The 26,922-nt window shown below is 49.3% G+C and overlaps 1 protein-coding gene across 3 annotated transcripts; it reads left to right on the top strand.

Annotated features, from left to right (window-relative positions):
• The first annotated feature begins 4,622 nt into the window (after positions 1-4,622).
• On the top strand, positions 4,623-26,268 carry SLC66A3 (solute carrier family 66 member 3). 3 transcript variants are annotated; one of them, XR_010117254.1, is made up of 8 exons: positions 4,633-4,926; positions 9,705-9,787; positions 9,864-9,933; positions 13,487-13,544; positions 19,693-19,813; positions 20,515-20,570; positions 22,708-22,749; positions 25,166-25,241. XR_010117254.1 is itself a non-coding variant. In XM_055253797.2 (7 exons), exons 1-7 carry the CDS (start codon positions 4,784-4,786, stop codon positions 25,255-25,257), a joined length of 609 nt encoding a protein of 202 aa, XP_055109772.1. In that variant the 5' UTR covers positions 4,623-4,783; the 3' UTR covers positions 25,258-26,268. The 3 variants fall into 3 exon arrangements, 2 of the variants coding, with proteins under 2 accessions (XP_055109772.1, XP_055109773.1); XM_055253797.2 differs by lacking the exon at positions 20,515-20,570 and having other exon boundaries at positions 4,623-4,926; positions 25,166-26,268; XM_055253798.2 differs by lacking the exons at positions 20,515-20,570; positions 22,708-22,749 and having other exon boundaries at positions 4,623-4,926; positions 25,166-26,268.
• Positions 26,269-26,922: the final 654 nt, after the last annotated feature.

The following is a 26,922-nucleotide window of genomic DNA, read 5'->3' as shown; positions in this document are numbered from 1 at the left end:
TACATGCCCCCCTCACAATTTGCCCACAAGGAAATTCCTGTGGGCCTCAAGATCTTTACCCTACTCATGATCATGCCAAGAATTTAAAAAAAAAAAAAAAAAAAAAATCTTTACCCTGAAACATTTCTGTTGAATTCATCCTGGCAATGTAAACTGATCGCTGATCTTAACAGGTGCAAGACAGAAAATCATTCCTCTGCTCACCTGAGAGAAATGCTTATCTGATTGCTTCCTCAGACCTACTGTTTACGTAAAAATGAAGATTCACTGAGCCAGACTAGATTGTGAATTCACTGAAAGGCTGATCGAGGACTCAAAAGAATGCAAGCTTTTGTCTCTTATCTACCCACGACCTGGAAGCCCCCCTCTTCGAGTTGTCCTGTCTTACTGGACGGAACCAAAGTATATCTTACACATATTAATCGATGTCTCATGTCTCCCTAAAATGCACAAAAGCAAGCTGTACCCCAGCCACCTTGGGGACATGTCGTCAGGACCTCCTTGGCAAAATAAACTTTTAAATTGGTTGAGACTTGTCTCAGATATTTTGGGTTTACTGCCACCACCAATGGCTCTTGAGTTCACATCTCCTCTGTTGAAGAGAGTCGGGGGGTGAGGGTGGGGGAGGTATGGAATCAGTTTCTGCTTAATTCCATGTTCCCATATGAAGGTATAACCACCTAAAGGGCTCACCTTGCCCGCTGCCTAGACAGAGCCGATTTATCAAGACAGGGGAATTGCAATGGAGAAAGAGCAATTCACACACAGCCAGCTGTGCTGGAGACTGGAGTTTAATTATTACTCAAATCAGTCTCCCTGAGCAGAGCATTCGGGGATGGAAGTTTTTTTGTTTTTGTTTTTGTTTTGTTTGAGACGGAGTATCGCTCTGTCCCCCACTCTGTCTAGAGTGCAGTGGCACGATCTCGGCCCAGTGCAACCTGTGCCTCCCGGATTCAAGTGATTCTCCTGCCTCAGCCACCAGAGTAACTGGGATTATAGACGTGCACCACCATGCCTGGCTAGTTTTTGTGTTTTTAGTAGAGACGGGGTTTTGCCATGTTGGCCAGGCTGGTCTCTGACTCCTGACCTCAGGTGATCTGCACGCCTCAGCCTCCCAAAGTGCTGGGATGACAGGCGTGAACCACTGCACTCCGACTGGGGATGGAAGTTTTTAAAGATAATTTGGCCAGTAGGGGCTTGGGAAGTGGAAAGTGCTGATTGGTCAGGATGGAGATGGACTCACAGGGGGGTCGAAGTGAAGTTTTCTTGCTGTCTTCTGTTCCTGAGCGGGGATTGCAGAACTGGTTGAGCCAAATAATTGGTCTGGGTGGTGTCAGCTGATCCATCTAGTGCAGGGTCTGCAAAATACCTCAAGCACTGATCTTAGGTTTTACAATAGTGATGTGATCCCCAGGAGCCATTTGGGAAGGTTCAGACTCTTGCAGCCAGAGCCTGCATGACCCTAAACTGTTATTTCTAATCTTGTAGCTAATTTGTTAGTCCTACAAAGGCAGTCAGGTCCCAAGGCACAAAGATGGTCTTTTCAGAAAAGGGTTATTACTAATTTTGTTTCAGAGTCAAACCATAAACTAAATTCCTTCCCAAGGTTGGTTCAGCCTATGCCCAGGAAGGAACCAGGACAGCTTAAAGGTTAGAAGCAAGATGGGGTCAGTTAGGTCTGATTTCTTTCACTGTCATAATTTCCTGTTATAATTTTTGCAAAGGCGGTTTCAATGAGACTCCTTGGCCAGCTTCAGTCAGGAAGCTGATTCACTCTGTGCAGCTGTGGTCCAGGAGTGGGGTTAGGGTCCTGTAACAGATTGTGACCAGCGTTGCCATGTGGCTGGTGAGGAGGCAGAGGTCTCTAACATGGGGGCACTATCTTGTCCTGGAGAGATATCCCAGTGAGTGTGCACTGTACAGACCCCCATCCAGACGCTCCCCAACCTCCCGAAGGGACAGAGGAGCCTCGAAGATCAGCTGTTTTGAGGCCATCCTCCGAGCAGAAGAGCTGGCATGCTCTTGAGAGGTCCCGCTGGGCATGGGGGCTGAGACCCAAACGCCTTCCTGCATGGCCCAAACCTGGCTCCACCTAGGACCGCCCCATCCCCACACAGCTTCAGGAGCAAAGCCAGTGCCCACAAATCCCAAATAGGTTTTGCTAGTTTGCACCTGGTGGGGAATGACCATATACATTGAGCACCTACTCTGTGCCTCTCAATAACCTTCTGAGGGGGATGGTTTTCCCCTTTTAAAAATGACACTGAGGAACAGGGAAGTTAAGGTCTGACCTAGATCATGCAGTCTGTAAGGGCCAATGCTAGGAGGACAGCTGAGGTCTGCCTAACCCCCAAGGGCCACACACCCACATCACCGCATCCTGGTCTTCACGCAAAGTAGCCAGGGAGGGGTCTAGGAGCCAGGAAGAAACCTCTTCCACAGCCCTGCCTCACCCAGCTGACCCCCAGAGCATGCAGCTGCAGTGTCCTGGGCCAGGAGCAGCATTTGTTCCACAATGGAGGAGGCCACTCCCTGCGTGGTCCTAGGAGCACTCATACCTCTCAAAGGCTCCTCATGCTGCCTGCATCCCCAAATGCTAGCGCAGGCTGAGCCCCAGGTGGAAGCAGCTCCCTCCTAAGGCTAGTCCTGGGGGCCCCGATCCTGGCCACTCCCTGGAATAAAGGCTGGGGCAGAAGGGGAAGAGGAAGGAGGGGGATTCCACTGCCATGTGGTGGGAACCAGGCACTTCCAACCGGGACCACTTCTTGCATCAAGGGACCTATCACATGGCATGATGAAAGTAAAACACCTGGCACGCAGGAGGCACTCAACAGGTTCTAGATGTTTCTATAGTCATTGCTGCTGATGCTTGTTAAAAAGCTCTTTACGCTGGGCGCAGTGGCTCATGCCTGTAATCCCAGCACTTTGGGAGGCCGAGGCGGGTGGATCACCTGAGGTCAGGAGTTCGAAACCCCATCTCTACTAAAAATACAAAAATTAGCTGGGTATGGTGGCACATGCCTGTAATTCCAGGTACTTGGGAGGCTGAGGCAGGAGAATCACTTGAACCTCGGAGGCGGAGGTTGCAGTGAGCAGAGATCGCGCCACTGCACTCCAGCCTGGGCGGCAAGAGTGAAACTCCGTCTCAAAAAAAAAAAAAAAAAAAAAAGCTCTTTACTTCTCTATTTTCTTCTTCAAAAAATTTATATCTATATATTATTTATTTTTGAGACAGGGTCTGGCTCTGTCTCCCAGGCTACAGTGAAGTGACGCGATCTCGACTCACTGCAACCTCCGCCTCCTGGGTTCAAGCCATCCTCCTGTCTCAGCCTCCCGAGTAGCTGGGACCACAGGCACGCGCCACCATGCTCGGCTAATTTTTGTATTTTCAGTAGAGACGGGGGTTTCCCTATGTTGCTCAGGTTGGTCTTGAACTCCTGGCCTCAAGCAATCTTCCCGCTTCGCGGGGGCAATAATGATCAGTATCGATCTAGCCAGGGCAGGCCCAAGCTCAATTTCCTTTAAGGGTTCCCTTCTGAACATTCTGTTCTCATTTAGACTTGGGAGGCAGGACTCAGCACCTGGTTTTTTTTTTTTCCATAGGCGGAGGTGATGGGCTGGTGAGGCTAGAAAGAGCCTCGGCCAGAACTCCGAACTCCGAAGCTGACCCAGCTCCCGTCCCTCACACTTCCCGGCTGAGGTTTATGGCACAAAACCAGGGATCGTGGATTCTGGCACTGCATTTTGGTGCTTTTTTGCCTGCTTCATAACCTGGCCCTAATACACAGGCGATTTTCAGAGGTTGGAAAATGCGTCCTTCCCTTTCCCTCAGTTTGTGGCTTAGATGGCCACGTCCAAGTTACTTTATCAGGAGAAATCCTTAAGAAACAGTTTCACTGTGAAGTGCTCAAGTTCAAGGCTTCCGGTGGCCCCTCAGGGCCCACGCCGCTAGGAGGGAAGGTTTCAGTCCCAGGCTGGAGACAGGCCGCGTGCTCTGAAAGGCCACGAATGAGGCGACCCCGGGGCTCTGGTCCCAGTCTGTCCAGCCTGGTTCCCCACCTGTAAATCGGGAGGATGCACTCGGCCCTTAAGCAGGAGGCTTTAACTCCTGAAATGCTTAGTGAGAGAAACTAAAACACTTGTAGGGAGGGAAAAATCCCGGCAGAATGGCCCATCCCCCTGGGCCATTTGCCTCTCGGTCCACCCAACCCGTGGAAAAGCCGGACCTCCAGGGCGGGTCCCGGCGGCGGCTAAACTATCGGGTCGCAAGAACGCGGAAAAGGTAAGCAGCTGCTGGAGGAGCCTGCAGCCCAGGGTGGGACTGTCGCCCGGGGGCGGGGCTAGGAGGGGCGGGGCGAGGCGAGGTTGGCCAGAGGGCAAGGAGAGGAGGGGCGGGGCGGAGCGAGGTTGGCCAGGGGATTGGGCTAGGTGAGGCCGACCGGGAGGGGCGAATCTGGGGGCGCGGCGAGATGACGCGGGTCCGAGGACGGAGCGAGCCCGGGCGGGCGGGGGGAGGCGGGCCCGTGGGCGGGGCGAGATGAGGCTGGCCAGGGGGCGGGGCGAGTCCGGGCGGGAGGGGCGAGGCGGGCCAGGGGGCGGGGTGCGTCCAAGGGAGTGGCGGAGCGAGGCAGACCCGGGGCCTGGCGGAGCGCGGAGGGGCGGGCCCTGGCCGGGCGGTCCCGGGCGGATCCCGGGAAGGCGGAAGGCTTCGGCAGAGCTGCGCCGCCGAGGCTCAGCTATCCCTCCTCGCTGCGGCCGCCCCAGTGCCCGCGCCCGTGGCGCTATGGAGGCGGCGCTGCTGGGGCTGTGTAACTGGAGCACGCTGGGCGTGTGCGCCGCGCTGAAGCTGCCGCAGATCTCTGCTGTGCTAGCGGCGCGCAGCGCGCGGGGCCTCAGCCTTCCGAGTTTACTTCTGGAGCTGGCAGGGTAAGGCCCGGGGCGGCCGGGGCTGCCTCCTTCCCCCTCGCGGCTGCTGCCTGCTGGGAGCCCGGGAGAGCCTCGGCTCGAAGTAGGGCGGGGATGAATCCTTGCGCGCCGGCGTCGCAGCTGGGCGGCCGAGGATGAACTAGGGAGCCTAGGGGCTCGGGGTGCTCTTCCCACGGCCACCCGCCACGCGCGTACATTGTTTCTCACCAAGCCCCGCGTGACACGAATTGACTGCGCACGCCCATTTTACAGATGAGAAAACAGACCCAGCGGAGGCAGCCCTTGGTGCGCTAGTGACAAAACCTGCTGGCCCTGAGCAAGGCCATTTGCACCTCGAGGCTGTCATATTCATTGTCCCTAAACTGACCACGCACCGTCAACGTCTTTCTCGGGCCTCGGTTTCCTCACCTGTGAAATAAGGGGTTGAACTACGAATGGATGAATCTCTTCTCTTCTCCCGGTGGTTGGTGGGGAATCTTTCCTGGTTATTTAATGAGATTCCTTGGGAGAGGGTCTTAAGACAATTGCATTTCTTGTAGAAAGAAGTTTCCTTAGTCATCTCTAAAGAAGTTGGAGAGTCTCTGCAGTTGGGAAGGGGTGACGGAGAGGTCATTAAGTCCTTGATTCTGAGGCAGCTTCAAGGCTTTCCTATTCAAAGTATTCATCATGCCAGAGCACCAAACTTTTGGGGTATCATTTTTGAGCCCCAACAATAGGAAAACACATACCTCAAGCTAGTGGTCTCGCCCCTTCCCCCTGACCAGGCCAGGCCCTTCACTTTGCTCCCCTCCATCACCCAGTGGGGTCTGAAGGCTGGTCCTCCACACAAGCCTTCCTGGTGGGGGGGGGTGGGGGGGTGCGGGATACAGGATGGGAAGAAGCCAAGGGATGCGGGGGAGAAAGAGGAGACCTCAGGTGTGGGAGGGTGAGGGGTCCCACTCAGGCTCTGGACCCCGCGCCGGCCCTATGGAGCCCGGCCCTGGGCACAGTCATCCAATGGGGGGCTTTGAGGGGAAATTTTTGGGAAAGGCTTGCAGTGGGAGGGACTGTGACCTCTTCTAGGCTTGTGAGTGACTCTACCCTGCGGGGTGGGGAGGGGGGTCCCAGGCTGGATGGCAGGGTTGAGAGGCACCCAGGGGAGGTGGGCAGCATACGTTTCAGGTTGGTGCCACCACCAGGCTGGGAGCAGAGAGGCTGGAGCGATGAGGTTGTGGCAAAGGACACAGGCTAGAAGTGGCTGCAGTGACCGTTCAGGTGGGAGAGGGGACAAGGGCATGAAAGCCAGGAGTGGGATTTGGCCTCGGCCCCTTGCTAGGTCCCTGAGCTGGGGAAGCTGAAGCTGGACTCATGAAGGAAAAGAAGCCAGGCTGTCTGTAGAGTCTGTAGATTCCCTCCTGCCACCAGCCCCTAGGCCTGCATTTCCACCACCTTTGCACCATTGCTTGAAAAACGCAAACCCTCAGAGATACGCAGGTGAGGGCTCATATTAGATCTGCCAGCTGTCACCTCTCCCAGCTCACCTTAGTGAAAGCTAGACCTCTGACAGTGGAAGGATCTTCCTGGGCATGGGAGCTCAAGGGTTGGGTGGGGCAGCGGCTTGCTGCCATCCCTGCTGGCCTGTCTAAGGGTCTTGCAGTTGATCACGTGCAGGTAAAGGGGGCTCTGTCAGGCTGGTGCACCAGCTCTGCAGCCTCCAAGCCAGGGTCAGGGCCAGGCACACAGACTTCTGTAAACGGGCTTGGCTGTGTCAGGGTCCATCCCCCTGGCCCTCCCATCTCCCTGCCTGCCTCCCTCATGCCCTTCCCAGCCTTGCCTGGGAGGCCCGCCTGGGGCTGGCCATGCTTGCCAGCTGGGCCCCGGGCCCCTGACCAGATCAGGCAGCAGCCAGAGTTAGAGCAGAAGGAACCCCAGGGCTGTCGCAGTCAGCCGCCTGAAGAGCACGGGCCCTCTTTGGGTCTCCATTTGAGCAAACTAAGAGCCTGGTTTTGAGAGCATTGAGTCAACTGGAGTATGAAGTGTGTCTTAATAATGCCAGAAAAGCCTTTTTAGTGTGGCTTGGTGTGACCAGCAGGAGCCTCCGCCCAGGGACCTGCCTCTGCCACCCAGGGGCATTCCTTGTAGCTGGAGCCTTCCCCCTCCCAAGTTCCCAACCTTGCTGCTTCTCCTGTCTCCAGGGCTCTGCTGGGTTCTGCCTCCCTGCTTTCTGCAGCCAGGAGCCTCCTGGAGCACAAGATTCATCCAACCTGCCCTGCCTGCAGCCTTCCATGGACTGCGGCCCTCCCCAGGTGGAGCCGTAGGCTGTAGAGCCTTGGCCTCTGGGTAGGATGCCTTTGGAGTCCACCCCTTGCTCCAGGTCACTTGTCCCCCAGCCTGGGTGGGGGTATGTTTTGTTTAACCCTCTAGCAGGTGTTGAGGGAGAAAACTCCATGGCTGCATGGAGCAGATGGGAATGGAAACAAATGGGGCTGCGTCAGATGCCCGGCCGGCATGATTTTATTATGATAAGCACTATAGAGATTACTTATTAAAAGAAACTAAAGGGCCAGGCATGGTGGCTCACGCCTTTAATCCCAGCACTTTGGGAGGCCAAGGCGGGCAGATCACCTGAGGTCAGGAGTTCAAGACCAGCCTTGCCAACATGGTGAAACCCCATCTCTACTGAAAACACAAAAATTAGCCAGGTGTAGGCCGGGCGCGGTGGCTCACGCCTGCAATCCCAGCACTTTGGGAGGCCCGGGCGGGCGGATCATGAGGTCAGGAGATCAAGACCATCCTGGCTAACACGGTGAAACCCTGTCTCTACTAAAAATACAAAAAATTAGCCGGGCGTGGTGGCGGGCACCTGTAGTCCCAGCTACTCGGGAGGCTGAAGCAGGAGAATGGCGTGAACCTGGGAGGCGGAGCTTGCAGTGAGCCGAGATTGTGTCACTGCACTCCAGCCTGGGCGACAGAGCGAGACTCCACCTCAAAAAAAAAAAAAAGCCAGGTGTAGTGGCACACACCTGTAGTCTCGGCTACTCGGGAGGCTGAGCAGGAGAACCGCTGGAACCCGGGAGGTGGAGGTTGCAGTGACTGAGATCGCGCCACTGCACTCCAGCCTGGGCGACAGAGCAAGACTCCATCTCACAAAAAAGAAACATTAAAAACTAAAGGAAAGACACTGCCCCCACCCCACCTCCCCAGGCTGCAGGGACGGGGGGAGTTTGAATCCCAGGAAAAGCAGGGAGTAGATGACAAAACCTGCAGGGGCAGCGACGGCTGCGTCCAGATCAGCCTTCGGAAATCCAGGCTCTTCATCTTGTATGTTCTTGGTGTCCATGGGCCTCCGTTTCCCCAAGTGGTCTGTAAGATGTGGAGGCCAGCATGGATGAGCCCTGGAGGTGAGAACGGGCTCTGACATCCCCAGGTTCTCAGGCCTGGCCTGCAGACTGGGGCTGCGTCCCAGGGGTCAGCACACAGTTAGTTCAATGGTGAAGACCCCCATAGCTTTTGTTCTTCAGCACTCAGTGGCTGGCTGTGGCCCCACAGAGGGGCTGGGGTGCAGCCTCCCCCTCTGCCAGCACCCCTGGGCTCAATCTCACAGCAGAACACAGGGGGCTGCTCAGGAGGCTGGCAGGAGGAGAGTCCCTGCGGCAGAGCAGGGCTGGGCAGAGGCACCACTTGTCTCTGAAGCTGGGAGGTGGCCCAGCTGCAAAGCACCCAGAGGGCCTGCAGGCAACTGGGGGTGGGGACCCTGCTGGGCATGGTGGGGGCCTCCACTCGGGGACCAGGCCTGGGGGAGGCCCTCGTGCTCAGGGCGACACTGTGACCTCCTCTGACTCCGCCCCCAACTAAGTTGTGCACTGTCAGAAACAGGCCAGGGAGGCACAGCCTGTTTGTGAATTGGGCTTTTCCAGGATTCTTTCCCAGTTTAGGAGATTGGAGACCCTGGGGGGCCCCTCCTGTGCGTTGAAGTCCTATGGTTCCGGCTCCCCTTTCTTCCTGACCTGAGTGGTCTGAACACACAGGTGAGAGGGAGGGAGCCACAAAGCTGGGTGATGGGACAAACAGGTAGCCCCAGGAGACCACAGGGATTCTGGTCCTGAAGGGAGATGCTGGGTGTGAGGGGGAGGCAGGAAGCTCTGCCTTTTCTTCTGAGAAGGTGGGACCCTGGGGTCTTCACAGCATCCTCACAGCCGGAATCTTCTTAGGGAAACTGAGGGTGGTTCTTCACGCTTTTCCCCCACTGTCCTCTCAACTGGGCAGCTCTTCTGGAAGGCAACTGGACCATCCAGGTGCTGTTCTAACTCTTAAAACATGGCCACAGACCCCCCCATCCAGGGATGGCTGCGGCTCCTTGGATCCTTGCGCCTCTGCAGCTTCTCAGAGTGGAGGGCAGATGTGTGCAGCAGCTGAGGGGCAGCTGCCGGGGTCACTGAGAGCCCAACGTGGTAGGCAGGCCAGCAAGCATGGGCCCAGAAGGCCCAGTCTCATATTCTTGCTCAGGGATTTGCCTTCTGTAAAAATCCTTTGTGAGCGACCATCTCAAGGCACTCTATAGAGATCGTGGGTATTGCACTGTGGCCCGGTGCCCAGTAAGTTCTGGATGCTCCAAAAATTGTACAGATGATTCAACTGAATTCCATCTATTTTGTTCTAAACCTTCCTCTTTGACACTGGCGTGTCCACACCACCACTGCAAGGATTCGGCAAACTGACCTCAGTGTTCTGGGTGCCTGCCAGGCCCCGACAGCTGCGTTTTGGGACAGCCGTGTGAACATGTGCCCTTCTCTCTCCAGATTCCTGGTGTTTCTCCGGTACCAGTGTTACTATGGGTATCCGCCACTGACCTACCTGGAGTACCCCATCCTCATCGCGCAAGGTAACAGCCCCTTCCCTGTCCGGCGGGCTGCCACGGCTCTCCCCTTCCTCCCTCACTCGGAGCCTTCCTCTTTCAGATGTCATCCTTCTGCTCTGTATCTTTCATTTTAACGGGAACGTGAAGCAGGTCACTCCTCACATCGCTGCGTATCCTTTCCGAATCTGAGCCAAAAGTGGGAACGGGGGTGTTATTTGCGAATAGTATGCATTGTGAAGCAGGCTCCTTTACCAGATGTGTATTTTTTGGTTAAACTGAAAAAAAAATTCCAAATGCAAATGTGTCCACGTACACTAGAGATGCCCTTAGTACAGCCCCTGCTGCTCCTCCAAGACCAGCATGCCCTGGGCGGTGCCAGCAGGCCGAGTGGAAGGCAGATCGGTAGTGTCCACCCCTGCTAAGAGCAGCATCGTCCAACTGCATTAGTTCATCTGAGACATTTCTTCCTGCCCTGATAATGTCCTCCAAGGATTGGAAGCAATAATAATGAGAGTATCTGGTGCCTCTCAAGACGTTAGCGTAGAGGCTGAACCTTGAGGTCTGAGTGGCAGTTGGTGGCCCGGAGGCTTGCAGTGGAAGCCTGGTCAGCTTACAGATGTGCCCCGCTCAGTGGCACTTCCTGCAGTGGGAGCCTGGTCAGCTCACAGATGTGCCCCGCTCAGTGGCACTTCCTGTGAATGAGGGTGAGGCTTCGTTTCAGTTCTCTTTGTAAAGACTCACTAGTTGAACGTCACACTCCTTAACAAGCCAGGAGAGTGTTTTGTTTGTTTTTTGTTTTTTTATTTTGAGACGGTCTCGTTCTGTGGCCCAGGCTGGGTTGCAGTGATGGGATCAAAGCTCACTGCAGCCTTGACCTCCTTGGTCAAGCTTGATTGCCTTGATCAAGTGATCCTCCCGCCTCAGCCTCCCGAGTAGCTTGGACTATTGAAGCATGCCAGCACACCCAGTTAATTTTTAAATTTTTTGTAGATACGGGGTCTCACTATGTTGCTTGCCCAAGCTACAAGATGTTTTAACCTTTTTTTTTAAGAGACAGAGTCTCACTGTGTCACCCAGGCTGGAGTGCAGTGGCTGGATTATAGCTCACTGCAGCCTTGAACTTCTGGGGCCAAGGAATCCTCCCGCCTCAGCCTCCTGAATAGCTGGAACTACAGGTGTATGCTACTATGCCCAGCTAATTAAAAAAATTTTTTTTAGAGATTGGGTCCTTGTATGTTACCCAGACTAGTCTTGAACTCCCGGACTCAAGCGATCTTTCCACCTTGGCTTTCCAAAGTGCTGGGATTACAGGCATGAGCCACCACTTCTGGCCCAAGAAAGTGTTTTGAATGGCACTAGCTGTCAGCCTGTCCTGCCACATCTGTGAAATGGCCTGAACTGTTTCTTCCCATGCCCTCTTCAGAGTGGAGGAAGGAGGGCAGAGCCAGGCCTGTGGCCCAAGTGACCTAAGTGCAGGCCATGAGAATGTGGGTGTGGAGTGGTGGGAAACAGCTGGCCTGGAGCCAGACGGGACAGGTCCCTGCCACCACAGGGGTGGCTTCAGCATATGCCATAAACTGCGCATCCCCCGTCTGTGACATGGGATCATAATGCCTATGTTTTAGGGTTGTAAGAGCTAGGAGTATCAGAAACACTGTCAAGCAGAGTAAATGACAGGGCCATTGTGGTGGTTTTACTAGAAGCGAGGCTCTGCAGCCTATGTCTATGGAGGGAGCTGGGTTTTGGCTGAGTCCTGACCCTCTGCTGTTTCCCCGAGTGGTAAGCTCTGCTGCCTCAGTTTCTCTCTGCAGAAAGAGGGATTGCACAGCTGTACTGCACCTCAGCACTTCACGGTCAGTCCCAGCTGGTTAAAGGTTTCGATAAACAGTACTTTGAAGATGAAAGGAGTTATATAATTTACTTTTGAAATAAAATGCAACAGCTTTGTGCAGATGGTGAGGCTGCAGATTAGAAAATTTGGGAGCTGGTGGCACTGGGAGATACCACATAGCTGGATGCTGATGGCGAGTCTGTAGTATCAGCAAGATGCTTATAATCTCCCATTGGTTATGACTTACGGAGAGCAAAAGAATAGGGTTGCCATATTAATGCTTTTATTTTTATTTTTATTTTTATTTTATTTTATTTTTGAGATGGAGTCACGCTCTGTCGCCCAGGCTGGAGTACAGTGGCACCATGTCAGCTCACTGCAAGCTCTGCCTCCCGGGTTCATGCCATTCTCCTGCCTCAGCCTCCCGAGTAGCTGGGACTACAGGTGCCCACCACCACGCCCGGCTAATTTTTTGTATTTTTAGTAGAGACGGGGTTTTACCGTGTTAGCCAGGATGGTTTCGATCTCCTGACCTCGTGATCCACCCGCCTCAGCCTCCCAAAGTGCTGGGATTACAGGCACGAGCCACTGCGCCTGGCCTAATGAATACTTTTAAATATTGCTTGGGATATACTTCCACTGAAAATTATTGGCCAGGTGCAGTGGCTCATGCCTATAATCCCAGTGTGTTGGGTGGTCGAAGTGGGAGGATCATTTGAGGCCAGGAGTTTGAGACTAGCCTGGGCAACATAGTGGGATTCCCTAGCGCTCCAAAAAAAGAAGAGAAAAAATGAGCCACGCATGGTGTCTCATGCCTGTCATCCCAGCTACTTGGGAAAAGTTACTTGTTTTCGACCTGAAATTCAAATTTAACTGGGTGTCCTGTACTTTTATTTGTGAAATCTGGCAACCCTACAAGTAAATCATCTGTAGGATCTCAGGGGCTCCTACTATTGGTCAAATTTTATAAAATGTATATTCAGAATACACAGAATGAGGTGGGATAGAACAGAATTGGTTGGGGGAGGAGTCACAAAAATTAGATTTAAAAATTGAGTTAGTGTTTTAAAAACAGGATTCTATCCAGCCAGCTTCGAGCTACCTTCTGGTGTTGATCAGGCTGTAATTAGTTCCACTGACTTTTAGCACAGGGCGTTGTCTGTTTCAATATCTTCATTTAATTAATGTTGGAAATTATAGTAACAGCAGTCTTGAGTCAGTGCTACATGCTTGTAGGCATTTTACAGATAAGCAAATCAAGGTGGAAAGATGGAAAGTGACTTGCCCAAGGGCACTCCAGAGACTCTTGGCCGTCCCCTTCCAGCCCTGGCCGCTGTCTCCTGGGTGCTTGTTCAGCTCCCTAGCTGGCCTCTATTCCTGTGGTGTCACCGAGCTCAGTGCACATGCTTGACTCCCGGCATTGCCTACCCCAGCTGTATCATTTTTACAGTGGAGTTAGTGGGAAAGGTGGAAGTCAGTAAACAGAAGTTCACATCACAGCAATTTTGCAGAACATTCCTGCTTTATAATGTTGGACTTCTCCTTGAAGTGCTTAGCCTTTGACCATAAATCAGAGATGTCTGCCTGGTCTAGAATTCAGTGGGCAGTGAAAACCACTAGGAATGTTCCCAATCCTGGGGAGCAGTCCATGAGTGTGGGTGTCTTTGTATTTCTCTTCTGTAACCTGCTTTCGTTCTTTTGAACTCCGAGCAGGTGTTCACTTGCGACCCTTTTGGTCCCTTCCAAATCCGGCAGGTTCTGGTAGCATGTCCTCCTCTCTCACCTACCTGGCTTCCGCATGCTGCTCTCTGTGGTCTTGGTTTGCATGTGTGAAATGGGAGGGAGGTGCAGATGTGGGTGACCCACTGCTGTGTCCCTTAGCACTTGGTAAGATTGGTGTCTTCTTGGTTCGTCCTTGCCCTGCAGAAGTGGATCATAGACCTGGCCATGGTAAGTATTGTGCTTGAAAAGAAAGGAGGAGGAATAAGCTACCCTGGAGAGAACTTGATATTATATATATTTATATCTATCTATATATATATATTTTTTTTTTGAGATGGAGTTTCATTCTTGTTGCCCAGGCTGGAGTACAATGGCATAATCTTGGCTCACCACAGCCTCCACCTCCTGGGTTTAAGGGATTCTCCTGCCTCAACCTCTCGAGTAGCTGGGATTACAGGCATGTGCCACCACACCCTGCTAATTTTTGTATTTTTAGTAGGGACAGGGTTTCGCCGTGTTGGCCAGGCTGGTCTCGAATTCCTGACCTCAGGTGATCCACACGCCTCGGCTTTCCAAAGTGCTGGGATTACAGGTGTGAGCTACGGCGCCTGGCCACTAGCAGTTTTAGAAGGAAGAATTGAGGATCAGCTAACTAGCTTCTTCTTAGGTTCATAATGGCATGTTGGCCTTGTCCTGGAGAAGGGCTGACTTTTTTTCATACTTGGCTCAGGGCCGAAAATTTCCAAGGGCTTCTGAGGGTGGTTCAGGGTGTGTTTGACCACAGACCTCTCCAAGCTGACAGAAGTGAACGTTTCTACCCAACAAGAAAAGGAGGAGGAGAACTAACCGGTGGTCACAGGGCACTGCCTGCCACACCCAGAATCATGAATTTCTTTCCCCTTTCCCCCAACATCTTGTCTGGAAAGTAGACTAGATTCTCTGTTACATTTCTGTTACATTTCAACCCTGTGACTTCGGAGAGCAAATAAGTAGGGTTGCCATATTAACAAGGAATACTTTTTCAGTACATGTATGTTCAAAATACTGCATGGGGCCAGATGCAGTGGCTCACGCCTATAATCTCAGCACCTTGGGAGGCCGAGGCAGGCGGATTACCTGAGGTCAGGAGTTGGAGGCCAGCCTGGCCAACAGGCGAAACTCCGTTCTCTGCTAAAAGAAAATACAAAAATTAGCCAGGCATGGTGGTGGGCGCCTGTAATCCCAGCTACTTGGGAGACTGAGTCAGGAGAATCGCTTCAACCCTGGAGGCGGAGCTTGCAGTGAGCCAAGATCACGCCACTGCACTCCAGCCTGGGTGACAGAACGAGACTCCATCTCAAAACACAAACAAACAAACAAAATATTGCATGGAACATACTTGTACTAAAACATGATTTGTTGTTGTTCTGAAATTTAAATTTAACAAGATGTCCTGTATTTTTATTTGCCAAATCTCACAACCCTGTAAATGAGCCATCTCTATGTTCTCAGTAGCTCTTACTACTGAGGAGTTGGGGTGGTTCTAGTTTGGGGTTGATTAGCCCCCATAGAGCAGCTGTGAGCCTTCACCCCTGAGGAAACATCCTTCTAGCAATGTTGAGATACAGGCTTGTCAAGAATGGCAGGATGTGGTGGCTCATGCCTGTAATCCCAGAGCTTTGGGAGGCCGAGCTGTGCGGATCTTCAGCAGTTCGAGACCAGCCTGGCCAAAATGGTGAAACCCCGTCTCTACTAAAAATACAAAAATTAGCTGGGTGTGGTGGCTCATGCCTGTAATTCCAGCTACTCGGGAGGCTGAGGCAGGAGAATCGCTTGAACCCAGGAGGTGAAGGTTGCAGTGAGCCAAGATCAAGCCATTGCACTCCAGCCCTGGGCAACAGAGCGAGACTCCATTTCAAAAACAAAACAAAAGAATCAAGTTCAGGGGTCAACAAAAGCTTTTAGGTGTTTCTTCTGTGCCCTTAGCAGTAGTCATCTATTCTAACCATACATTGATGATATAACATTTCATGGAATATAATTTTGATTCTTTCCTTTATCATGCGAGGGCTGAACACCAGGCTCCGTGCTGTGTCTGCCCATAGCCCTCCTTCGCTGACTCAATGAGTGTTCCTCACGCACCTGCTCTGAGGTACCAGGGTCCCGGGCACAAGGTGGCCCAGATCTGAGGGTCGTGGAGCCCCAGTGCAGGAGAACGAGCAGGGCCTTCAGAGCTCACACCTGGTAGCAAAACCCCAGAATCCTGGAGAGGAGCGGGTGCTGCTTGAATCAATGGAAAACCTCCATTGTAGAATGTTCCATTTTTTGGCTTTCAAATGCAGGTACCTGAGATGGTTCCCCCAGAAGTCCTAAACTGTACTTTCATGGTTAAATTGCTAATTCATATACTCATGGTTTATTCACAAGAAAATGATTAAAGTACTTAAAAATGATCTGCAAGGCCAGGCGCGGTGGCTCATGCCTGTAATCCTAGCACTCTAGGAGGCCGAGGCGGGCGGATCACAAGGTCAGGAGATTGAGACCATCCTGGCTAACACGGTGAAACCTCATCTTTACTAAAAATATATAAAAAAAAATTAGCCGGGTGTGGTGGCAGGTGCCTGTAGTCCCAGCTACTCAGGAGGCTGAGGCAGGAGGATGGCGTGAACCCGGGAGGCAGAGGTTGCAGTGAGCTGAGATTGTACCACTGCACTCCAGCCTGGGTGACAGAGCAAAACTCTGTCTGAAAAAAAAAAAAAAAAAAAGATCTCCATAACAGCTAAGCATCCCTTCTCCTTTCCAATCCTGTTCCTAGATTAGACTCTGTTTTATGGAAAAACTTCATAGTCTCCAACTGAATTGATGTGATAAGACATTCTAGGGCTTGGTTAGGGCCCAAACCAACACTACTTCAGGACTGTAAAGATGGCTTTGCTCCTGAAAGATGAATCTGGTAGAATATCTAGCAGGCAAGCTTGTGTTTAACACGAGTGTGTTGTAATGTGGTCTGGGACCCTGATGTGTGTGAATAAAGCCAGCTTCCCCAGCTCTTCCCAACCCGCACCGACTCCTCGCCTCCCCGCCGAGCCTGTGTTCTGGGTGGTTCTCTGATGCGAGCCCTCCCCTGCAGTCCTCCCTCCTCTGCTCTGTCCAGGTCTCCTGATTGCACAAGAGCCCCTCTCCTCGCAGGTCTTCCTGCCTGGGGTCAGCCATCCTCCGAGCATCTGCACCCAGCTGTCAGGGTGACTTTAGTCCTGCCACAGGGCTGACCACAGGTTCTTGGTCAACTCTTCTGCCCAAGAGCACTGCCTGCAGTTCCCTTCTCCATAATTCCTGTTTTTTTTCTTTTGAGACAGAGTCTGACCCTGTTGTTCAGGCTAGAGTGCAGTGGTGTGATCTCGGCTCACTGCAACCTCTGCCTTCTGGGTTCAAATGATTCTTGTGCCTGAGCCTCCTGAGTAGCTGAGACCACAGGCACATGCCACCGTGCCTGGCTAATTTTTGTATTTTTTTGTAGAGATGGGGTTTCACCATGTTGGTCAGGCTGGTCTCAAACTCCTGGCCTCAAGTGATCCTCCTGCCTTGGCCTCCCGAAGTGCTGGGATTACAGGCTTGAGCCACTGCACCCGGCCTCCCTTCTCCATAATTCTTCCTTGTCCAAGTGACCCCTTCTCTCCTCCCAAGTCATCCTGGGTACACCTTTATCATCACATTTGCCAGACTGCATTATTATTAAGGATTTATTCCCTCAGCAAGGATTTGTTGAGTGCCGGCCAGGTGCCAGCACTGTCACAGGTCCTGGGGACGCAGCAGGAAACAGACCGAGTGTTCCCCATGAGCTTTCCTTCTCCGGGGGAGACAGAAGGTAAACAAGCTGCTCTTGTCAAGGCCAGCAGCTTTCATTCGCGCCAGAGCCTGTGGCCAGTTCTCATTCCTCTTCTTCATTCATATCTCGGTAGCTTTTGATGCCATCGATCAGGACTCCTTGAATCACTGCCCACCGGGCTTCCAGGACGCCTTGCTCCCCAGTGTCCCTTCCCCTTGATCCTTTCTGTGTCCTTGCTGATTCCTCCTCAGCTCTCTGACTTCAGTGTTCCCAGGGTTCCAGCACATACTGCACAGCCAACCACTGGCTACCCTTGCCTGACGACTCAGCCTCTCCAACCTCGCATGTCCAGAACTGGGTTTCTGATCTCCCACCCTGCCCCTCTCCCACCTTCATCTTAATGTGTCTCAATTAATGGCAACTCCGTTCTTCCACTGCAAAGGCCAGAAACACTAGAGATTGGAATCACCCTGGATTTCTTTTTTTTTTTTTGAGACAGAGTCTTGCTCTGTCACCAGGCTGGAATGCAGTAGCACGATCTTGGCTCACTGCAACCTCCACCTCCCGGGTTCAAGTGATTCTCCTGCCTCAGCCTCCCGAGTAGCTGGGACTACAGGCGCCCGCCACCATGTCCAGCTAATTTTTGTACTTTTAGTAGAGATGGGGTTTCACCATGTTGGTCAGGATGGTCTCGATCTCTTGACCTTGTGATCTGCCCACCTCGGCCTCCCAAAGTAGTGGGATTACGGCATGAGCCACTGTGCCTGGCCAGATTTTTCTTTTTCTCACATCCCATTACCACTCCCTCAGCAAATCCTATTGGCTTTGCTTTTGAAATATATCCGGAACCTGAACACTTCTCACCTCGTCTGTTTCTACTGCCCTTGTACAAACCCAGGTGACTGCACTAGCCTAGCTGGTCTCCCGGGTGTCACCTTGTCTCCCTTCGGTCTACACTCAACCCAGAGCCTGGAGTTTCAGCTGCTGAAGAGACTGATGCTGGCAGGGCTGGTGGTGGTCAGCGTCGAGAATGCTGTGCAGAGCAGCAGGCTGATTTGTGAGGATCTCTTACCTCACTGTATAGCAGAGGCCTGAGCGTACCACCACACAGACTATCAGAATAGCCAGAAATTCAGGGCTGAGGCGCTGTGGCTTGCTGCTGGAGTTTATGTTTGTCGGTTCAGAGCAGCATAGTTTTCCCCAAGCTCTAAAACACAATATCTCAATCCTTTTTTTTTTTTTTTTTTTGAGACAGAGTTGCACTCTGTTGCCAGGGCTGGAGTGCAGTGATGGGATCTCAGCTCACTGCAACTTCCGCCTCCCAGGTTCAAGTGATTCTGCTGCCTCAGCCTTCCTAGTAGCTGGGATTACAGGCCCCCGCCACTACACCCAGCTAATTTTTTTGTATTTTTAGTAGAGATGGGGTTTCACCATGTTGGCCAGGCTGGTCTCAAACTCCGGACCTTGTGATTTTGTCCGCCTCGGCCTCCCAACGTGCTGGGATTATAGGCCTGAGCCACCACGCCTGGCCCCTCAGTACTTATTTCTTATTGGAGGTGTAGATAGATGAACCTCTGTGGCCAAGCATTGATTCTTTCTCACTCCCAACTTCAAACTAGCTCTGGCCATTAGTTACCCACGGTGCGGTGGAATCTGTGAGTTATAAATAAATGTCTTAGGCTGGGTGCGGTGGCTCACACCTGTAATCCCAACATTTTGGGAGGTCGAGGCAGGCAGATCACCTGAGGTCAGGAATTTGAGACCAGCCTGGCCAACATGGCGAAACCCCGTCTCTACTAAAAATACAAACATTAGCCAGGCGTGGTGGCATGTACCTGTATTCCCAGCTACTTGAGAGGCTGAGGCAGGAGAATTGCTTGAACGTGGGAGGTGGAGGTTGCAGTGAGCCAAGATTGTGCCACTGCACTCCAGCCTGGGCAACAGAGTAAGACTCTGTCTTAACTAACTAAATAAATAAATAAATGTCTCACTATTGCATTCTTTTTCACCAAACTTAGGTTTCAACTTTGTACAAATCCGTTATTATTTTGACACTCCAGCCTGGGCGACAGAGTGAGACTGTCATAAATTAAATAAATAAATGTCTCACTATTGCATTATTTTTCACTAAACTTAGGTTTCAACTTTGTACAATTCCGTTTTTATTTTGACCTGAAAATTTGGCTTCAAAAATGCTTTGAGTATCTGGTGCTCTTTTGCTTTTTTTTTTTTGAGATGAGAGTCTCGCTCTGTCGCTCAGGCTGGAGTGCAGTGGCGCGATCTCGACTCACTGCAAGCTTCGCCTCCCGGGTTCATGCCATTCTCCTGCCTCAGCCTCCCGAGTAGCTGGGACTACAGGCGCCCGCCACCACGCCCGGCTAATTTTTTGTATTTTTAGTAGAGACGGGGTTTCACTGTGTTAGCCAGGATGGTCTCGATCTCCTGACCTCGTGATCTGCCCGCTTCGGCCTCCCAAAGTGCTGGAATTACAGGTGTGAGCCACTGCACCCGGCCTCTTGTGCTTTTTTAACACATCGACTCGTGACTTTCTCACATTTGATCTGCAAACAGAATCTATGTACTTTCATCAGCGCGGCCAGTAAGCTTGCACAGCTCCAGTGCCTGTGGAAGACGAGAGACTCAGGAACTGTGAGTGCGCTGACTTGGAGCCTCTCATCCTATACCTGTGCAAGTAAGAACCGGACTCATATGGTGGGGAGGCCTTTGGTAGCACCAAGTGTCTGCCTAGTAGGGTGTTAAGTTGGTGTCGAAGTAACATGGTCCCTGGCGCTTTACTACTTTATAAATAGCTACTCAGCCAGAACCTAAGTGTATCCATGTTTACAAAGATGATTTAATGCAAACTGCTCTCCATTTTCTGTAAGATCTAAGTTGCCAAGAAAAAAGAAGTGAAAGCCTATTTTTCTCCAAAAATCTGGCCTGATACTAATTAGTTCTCTCTTCTTTGAAAGGATAAAGAGGTTGATTATATTGAATGTACTAATTTATCTTAAAAATTTGAATATAACAGGTTTTAAAAGATGAAAATCATACAGTGGCTTTTGAGAATGAATAAAATGTGTAGCGGTGGAGATTTTCGGCAGCCACATTGTTTGGTCTCAACTTTAGAATTTTCACTGTTCATCTGGATTCTTACAAAAACTACCTAAAATACATATATGGTATATGTGGGTAGAAACATTTTTATAATTCAGAGCTATCACATTAGTTGCATTTACTAGTTTTAGATATTTTAAGTAGACTTCATCACGGTTCTTCTGCATCTTAAAGGGCCAATGTCTCCATCCATGGCTGCTGCCCTTTATATTCAACAAGTTACTTGTCTTAATTATGTCTTAAAATCAAGACTTTCTTTCTTTTTTCCTTTGACAGGGTCTCGCTCTCTCTCACAGGCTGGAGTGCGGTGATGTGATCTTCGCTCACTGCAGGTTTCCAAGTAGCTGGGAGTACGGGCACACACCTGGCTAATTTTTAATTATTATTATTTTGAGACAGAGTCTTGCTCTGTCGCCCATGCTGGAGTGCAGTGGTGCAATCTCGGCTCACGGCAACCTCTGCCTCCAAGGTTTAAGCGATTCTCCTACCTCAGCCTCCCGAGTAGCTGGGAGTACAGGCACACGCCACCATGCCTGGCTAATTTTTGTATTTTTAGTAGAGACGGGTTTTCACCATGTTGGCCAGGCTGGTTTTGAACTCCTGACCTCAAGTGGTCCACCCGCCTTGGCCTCCCAAAGTGCTAGGATTACAGGCGTGAGCCACTGCGCCCAGCCAATTTTTTGTAGAGAGGGGTCTCACTATGTTGCCAAGGCTGGTCTCAAACTACTGGGCTCAAGTGTTCATCTCACCTCAGCCTCCCAAAGTATTGGGATTACAGGTGTGAGCCACTGCACCTGGTCCTGTATGTTTTCTTTGGAGAAATGTCTGTTCAGATCATTTGCTCATTTTTTAATTGGGTCATTTGAGTTTCTTACATATTCTGGTCATTAACCCTTGTCAGATGTGTGGTTATTAACAGCCTTTTAAAAAGTTTGTTTGGGAGTCCTTTGTTGGCCACCTTCCTAACTGAAGTCTTCTGTCTACTTATATGATTGAATTCTTTTATTTAAATGATGATTTAATCAACAACTATTTATGTGGTATCTGGGTGTAAAGCCTTGGTTTATCAAATGTGTCAACAAAACATTTTATAGGATTTGGCCTCTGCCCTTCAGGGGCTTGCAGTTTAGTTGGAAGACAGACCAAAACACTACTATGTCAGTATGTGCTAAATGCAGAATGTGTTAGCAGAGAGAAGTTTTGACAGGCTGGTTTTGGGCTGGGAAAGGCATGCCTTGAGCTGCAGGCAGTGGTCTTCTCTAACTCCCAAGTCATGCCGCTCCCTGCTCTCGTGTATTGGTTTAAACTGTTACTCCAATTTCCTAAATGTTTACTAAGTAAAGGGCTATGGCACCCAAATAAACTAAACAAAATAGTTCTAGTTAGACCCTTGGAAAAATCTTCCCCTTTTCTGGGCCTCCGTCTGTTTATCTATAAAATGCAAGGATAGAAATCAGTGATTCGAAAACATTTATCGTTTGTTCGTTTTTTGAGACAGTTTCGCTCTTTCGCTTAGGCTGGAGTGCAGTGGCGCGATCTCAGCTCACTGCAACCTCAGCCTTCTGGTTTCAAGCAATTCTCCTGCCTCAGCCTCCCATATAGCTGGGATTATTACAGGCACCCGCCACCACACCCAGCTAATTTTTGTATTTTTAGTAGAGACGGGGTTTCACCATGTTGGTCAGGCTGGTCTCGAACTTCTGACCTCATGATCCACCCGCCTCAGCCTCCCGAAGTGCTGGGATTACAGCTGTGAGCCACCGTGCCTGGCCAAAACATTGTTTTTAATTAGTGGGAGCCTTTCTTTAAATAAAACTGCCCAGATGCTCAATTTGTAAATGAGAATTTGTAAATGAGAGTTGCTTTTGGAGGGTCGGGGGTTGCAGGTTAGCACAGAGACAGTGGAAGGGAGCTCAGTCTCTCCGGCCTTCCGCAGGCAGCGCTCGAGTACCTTCTAGGTACCTTCCCTCACGAGCAGTTTCAAAACCATTGGGGTAGGATGCATGGCTTTTTTTTTTTTGAGACGGAGTCTGGCTCTGTCACCCACGCTGGAGTGCACTGGTGCAATCTCAGCTCACGGCAACCTTTGCCTCCCAGGTTCAAGCGATTATCCTGCCTCAGCCTCCTGAGTAGCTGGGATTATAGGCGCCTGCCACTACACCTGGCTAATTTTTGTATTTTCAGTGGAGACAGGGTTTTGCCATGTTGGCCAGGCTGGTCTCGAACTCCTGACCTCAGGTGATCCGGCATGGCTAGTTTTTATGTAATTATGAAATACAGCACTATTTGGTTTTCTGTACTACCAAACTCTATCAAGAATAGTTAATATATATTGGTAAAAAAAGAATAAAAATAATTAAAAAATAATGGTTAATATATATTGGGATATTAAAAGGGAAAGACATTATTAGCTAAGTCCCAAAATGTCTGAGAGGCAAGTTACTTATTGCTGCAAGTTTTCTTTTACAGCAAGAATAATCACAACCTTAATGACCACCAATGATTTTACAAGTAAGCAAAATATCTTACTTCCTTTTTGAGTTTTGTGCTATTTGTGTCTCCTTCATTTGTAAACTGTCTTAGGGTTTAATGGATGGACTTGGCTCTATTGGATTACAGATTTAGAAGACGGCAACGATGGTATTCCTAGTCTTATGGGTCGCCATTTTTATTATTAAGCCTCTCCTTCTTATAGTACAGGGGATAGAATATGCACAAGACAATAGATTCCTATCTCCATGGAACTTCCACTTAAGCAGTGGAATTGGACATGAGGTAATCACACAATTCCCTGTTGAATTCTAATGGGATATGGTTTGGAAGAGTAGGGCAGGATGAGCATCTAAGGAGAACCTGGCCTAGTTTGCAGGAGTTGGGCAGATTAATTTGAAGAAGAGCGATCGTAGGGATGAGTAGAGGTTTCGCCAGAGGAAAGGGTGTGGGCGGAGGCCAGACTCTTAACAAGGAGCAGCACTGTGAAGATCATGAGCAAAGGACAAAGGGCTAGAGTGTGGAGAGCAGGGGGACAGTGACAAGCGGGTGAGTTTCAGGAGAGGAAGGACGCGAGGCTGGCAGTGGCCCAAGTATCCAGGGCATACAAGAACTGCCTACAAATAGTAGGAAGGCTCTGGAGGCTTTGAAGCAGGGAAGTGGTGTCACCAATGGACTATGTTTTTGTTGTTTCTTTAAAAGAAAAAGCTGTCATGGAGGAGGAAATACTATGGTTAACCACAAAAGAATTTAGTAATTCCTTAGGCTGTTTTCAACTCCCAAATCAAGCATATATTATACATCTTTGGAAAATGATTAGAACAGATGGTGTCACCTGTGAAGATCAGAAAATGTCCCTAGCATGTAGACCTTTTAAATGAGCTAATTATGATTTGAGAAATAGTGCTTCAGAACAGAGATATGTTTGTTAGTCTCCTCCTGGAGGTTATACCTTTGCTCAAATACTTTTTGTCAGCTCTGATGGTAGGACTAAAATTGTTCTGGTCAAAGCATAAACTTTGATCAAGTGGGAAATGGGAAGGAAGACAGGCTTGGGTCTTTCCACAGGACTTGAATTCTCAGCATGGAAAGGAGAGTCAAACCACAAGTAAACAACAAAACCTATACATTAGAAATTAAAAGATCAAGATTGTTCTAATTGTGATTTACTTCTTATCTATGACAGCTGTTCTTGAAAGTGATCAGTATATCCGGGAGTAACTTTTTTTGTTGTTGTTGTTGTTTTGAGATGGAGTCTCACTCTGTCGCCCAGGCTGGAGTGCAGTGGTGTGATCTCGGCTCACTGCAATCTCTGCCTCCTGGGTTCAAGCAATTCTCCTGCCTCAGCCTCCAGAGTAGCTGGGATTACAGGCATGCGCTACTATGCCCAACTAATTTTTGTATTTTTAGTAGAGATGGGGTTTCACCATGTTGGCCAGGCTGGTCTCAAACTCCTGACCTCAAGTGATCCGCCCACCTCAGCCTCCCAAAGTGCTGGGATTACAGGCGTGTGCCACCGTGCCCGGCCTGAGAATAACTTTTTAAAAACAGTTCAGCTAAAATCTTACATGTGTTTTACAAACACAAAGATAGGGTCTTAAATCTCATTAAACCTATTTATCAGCAGTGTATCTGTACCTTAAAGTAGAAGTTAAGTCACTGTTATATTTATTTATTTATTTATTTTCCACAAAGAGACAGATTTTCATGGTTACTTGAATATAAAATATGCCTTGTCATGTGGGCCAGTTTTTCAGGATGATCTTAACAGAATATGTTAAACCACCCTTGCTTAACGTGGAATGTTCTGAGACAGCAGCACCCTCAGGACTTCAGATGAGTAAAGGGATTTTTAAAAGTTATAACCCTTCTTAGGCCGGGCACAGTGGCTCACACCTGTAATCCCAGCACTTTGGGAGGCCAAGGTGGGCAGATCACTTGAGGTCAGGAGTTTGAGACCAGCCTGGCCAACATGGTGAAACCCTGTCTCTACTAAAAATACAAAAAATAGCCAGGCGTGGTGGTGGGCGCCTGTCATCCCAGGTACCTGGGGGGCTGAGGCAGGAGAATCACTTGAACCCAGAAGGTGGAGGTTGCAGTGAGCCAAGACAGGCCACTGAACCCCAGCCTGGGTGACAGGGCAAGACTGTCCCCCCCTCCCCCCAAAAAAAAGTTATAACCCTTCTTAGCCAGAGCCACATTACTATCAATTGAGCACTTAAGATGATAAATTATTATTTATGAAGTTGGGCCAAGGGGCCGAAAATTGTCATTATGATAGGAAGATCATTTCCCCAGAAATACCTTGAACCAAAATTGTTCATTTCGGAGGTTGGGGGTGAAGCTTTATTTAGGCTTATACTTTGAGCAGGAGGTGGTTTTGCTCTATATTGTGAAGACGCTTTTTAATACACTTTTTTTTTTTTTTTTTTTTCAGTTCTTCTACGTTTTGTGATCATGCTGGCTTTAAATATATGGGTAACAGTGACAGTACTTCGCTACCAGAAGACCGCTATAAAGGCTGAATGATGGAGATACATTATTCCTTCACACAGTGGATTTTGAGTAACTGAACCAAAGGAAAACGAAGCTCTTTGCTAAATTAAGGTCTTATATAAATTTAGTAAATCAGTTAATAATCTTTGAAGCCAAAGGCTTTTTTAGACTTGAAAGAGCCACTTAAATACTTGTTTAAAAATACCAATTTCCCTCCTCCTTCCTCACTTTATTAGGTTATGGTAGTGCTCAGACATCTGCAGTGTTGAGAAGGCCAGTGACTGTTGGAAGTCATCCAGGAAGCCCATTTTGACCCTTACTCATAAGTTCTCTATGAAGAACTACATCGATTTGTTGGCTTTCAGAATCTTTTAGGAAATAAATCCTCTCCATGACAAAAATGAACATGGAGTGGCATTTTGTTCCAAGTCAGAGGTGGGCACCTATAATAAATGACTAGGGTTCACTTTCTGGGACTGATGTTTAATTGTAACATAGATGCAACAGGGTGGCCTTGTTGGATATAATACAGCATTACACCTGCATGTGCTCTAGCAGGGATACCAAGGCAAGCATACATGTAACTGGCTTGAGTCTGTACCAAAACAGTCCTTCAACTTTGCACTGTGCCTTAAGTAATTACTAACAAAAGGTACTAGGATTAGCTGCAATCTCTACTTTCGATGAGGAAATCCCAGTAAGCTTGCTGATTCAAGTACAATGCTGCCATTTTTTAAAGGGCCACAACTATAGAATTACCACTGTTGGAATTTGGTACAAAATATGTTTTGTCTGTTGAAAACATACACGGTAAAGGGTGTTGTTAGGTAGGTTCTGCCCAGTTCTTAGGGTTTTTTTTCACATTATAGTATTTTTACCCTGAACATGATGTTAAGATTATTATATACTGTATTTTCTTCTAAATTAACCCTAATGTTTAAAAACTCACTTTCCCCCTTTAATTGAAGGCATTGTTTTGTTATATGCAGTAATGATGTTTACCAGAGATTGTTTCCTATGCAAAATAAATTTTCATATTTTGAATTCTGCTGAGTCTTAAAACTGTCAATCATTAATATGACTATTTTATGTAAGGTATAGTTTTTAAATAAACTGGTTAATCCTTTTAGTACTACTGCTTGGGACGAACAGGAAGAGAAACATGGTATCTAAAAAAATTATTCATTCTGTAGTTAAAATTACAGATGTCATATTTTTAAACATGCAAGTTAATCATCTTTCTTTTTTCATTTGCGGTTATCATCTGACCATTAGCATCAATACAAATTACATGATTTTTAGTCCAACAAATGTTTTATTTAGATAACATCAGTACTTTATCATTGCTTAAAGCAACTCCTTTAAGAGCATACTTTACTTTTAGGTGACAAGGGCTCTGTTTTTCCCCCTTTGTAAGGCAACAAACACTGGAGCCATTTCAGACACTCTACATACATCGTATTTAATCTGGCAGTGATCCTGTAAAGTAGACGACACAGTCTCCATTTTACAGATGAAAACACTGAGGCTCAGAGTGAATAACCTGCCCAAGATCACGTAGCAAATAAGTGCCCTAGAAAAGGTTCCACTGATTGATTGCCAGAGAAAGAAACACTTCCCAGAAAATCACCCATCAATCAGCACACTATTTCCTGACAAAACAGACATCCTGCCTCTTTTCCCTATCCTCACCAATTC

Source organism: Symphalangus syndactylus, chromosome 18 (assembly GCF_028878055.3).
Source record: "Symphalangus syndactylus isolate Jambi chromosome 18, NHGRI_mSymSyn1-v2.1_pri, whole genome shotgun sequence".
NCBI classification, from domain to species: domain Eukaryota; kingdom Metazoa; phylum Chordata; class Mammalia; order Primates; family Hylobatidae; genus Symphalangus; species Symphalangus syndactylus.
Note: the sequence above shows the minus strand (reverse complement) of the source record. Positions and strands in the feature narration are given on the sequence as shown.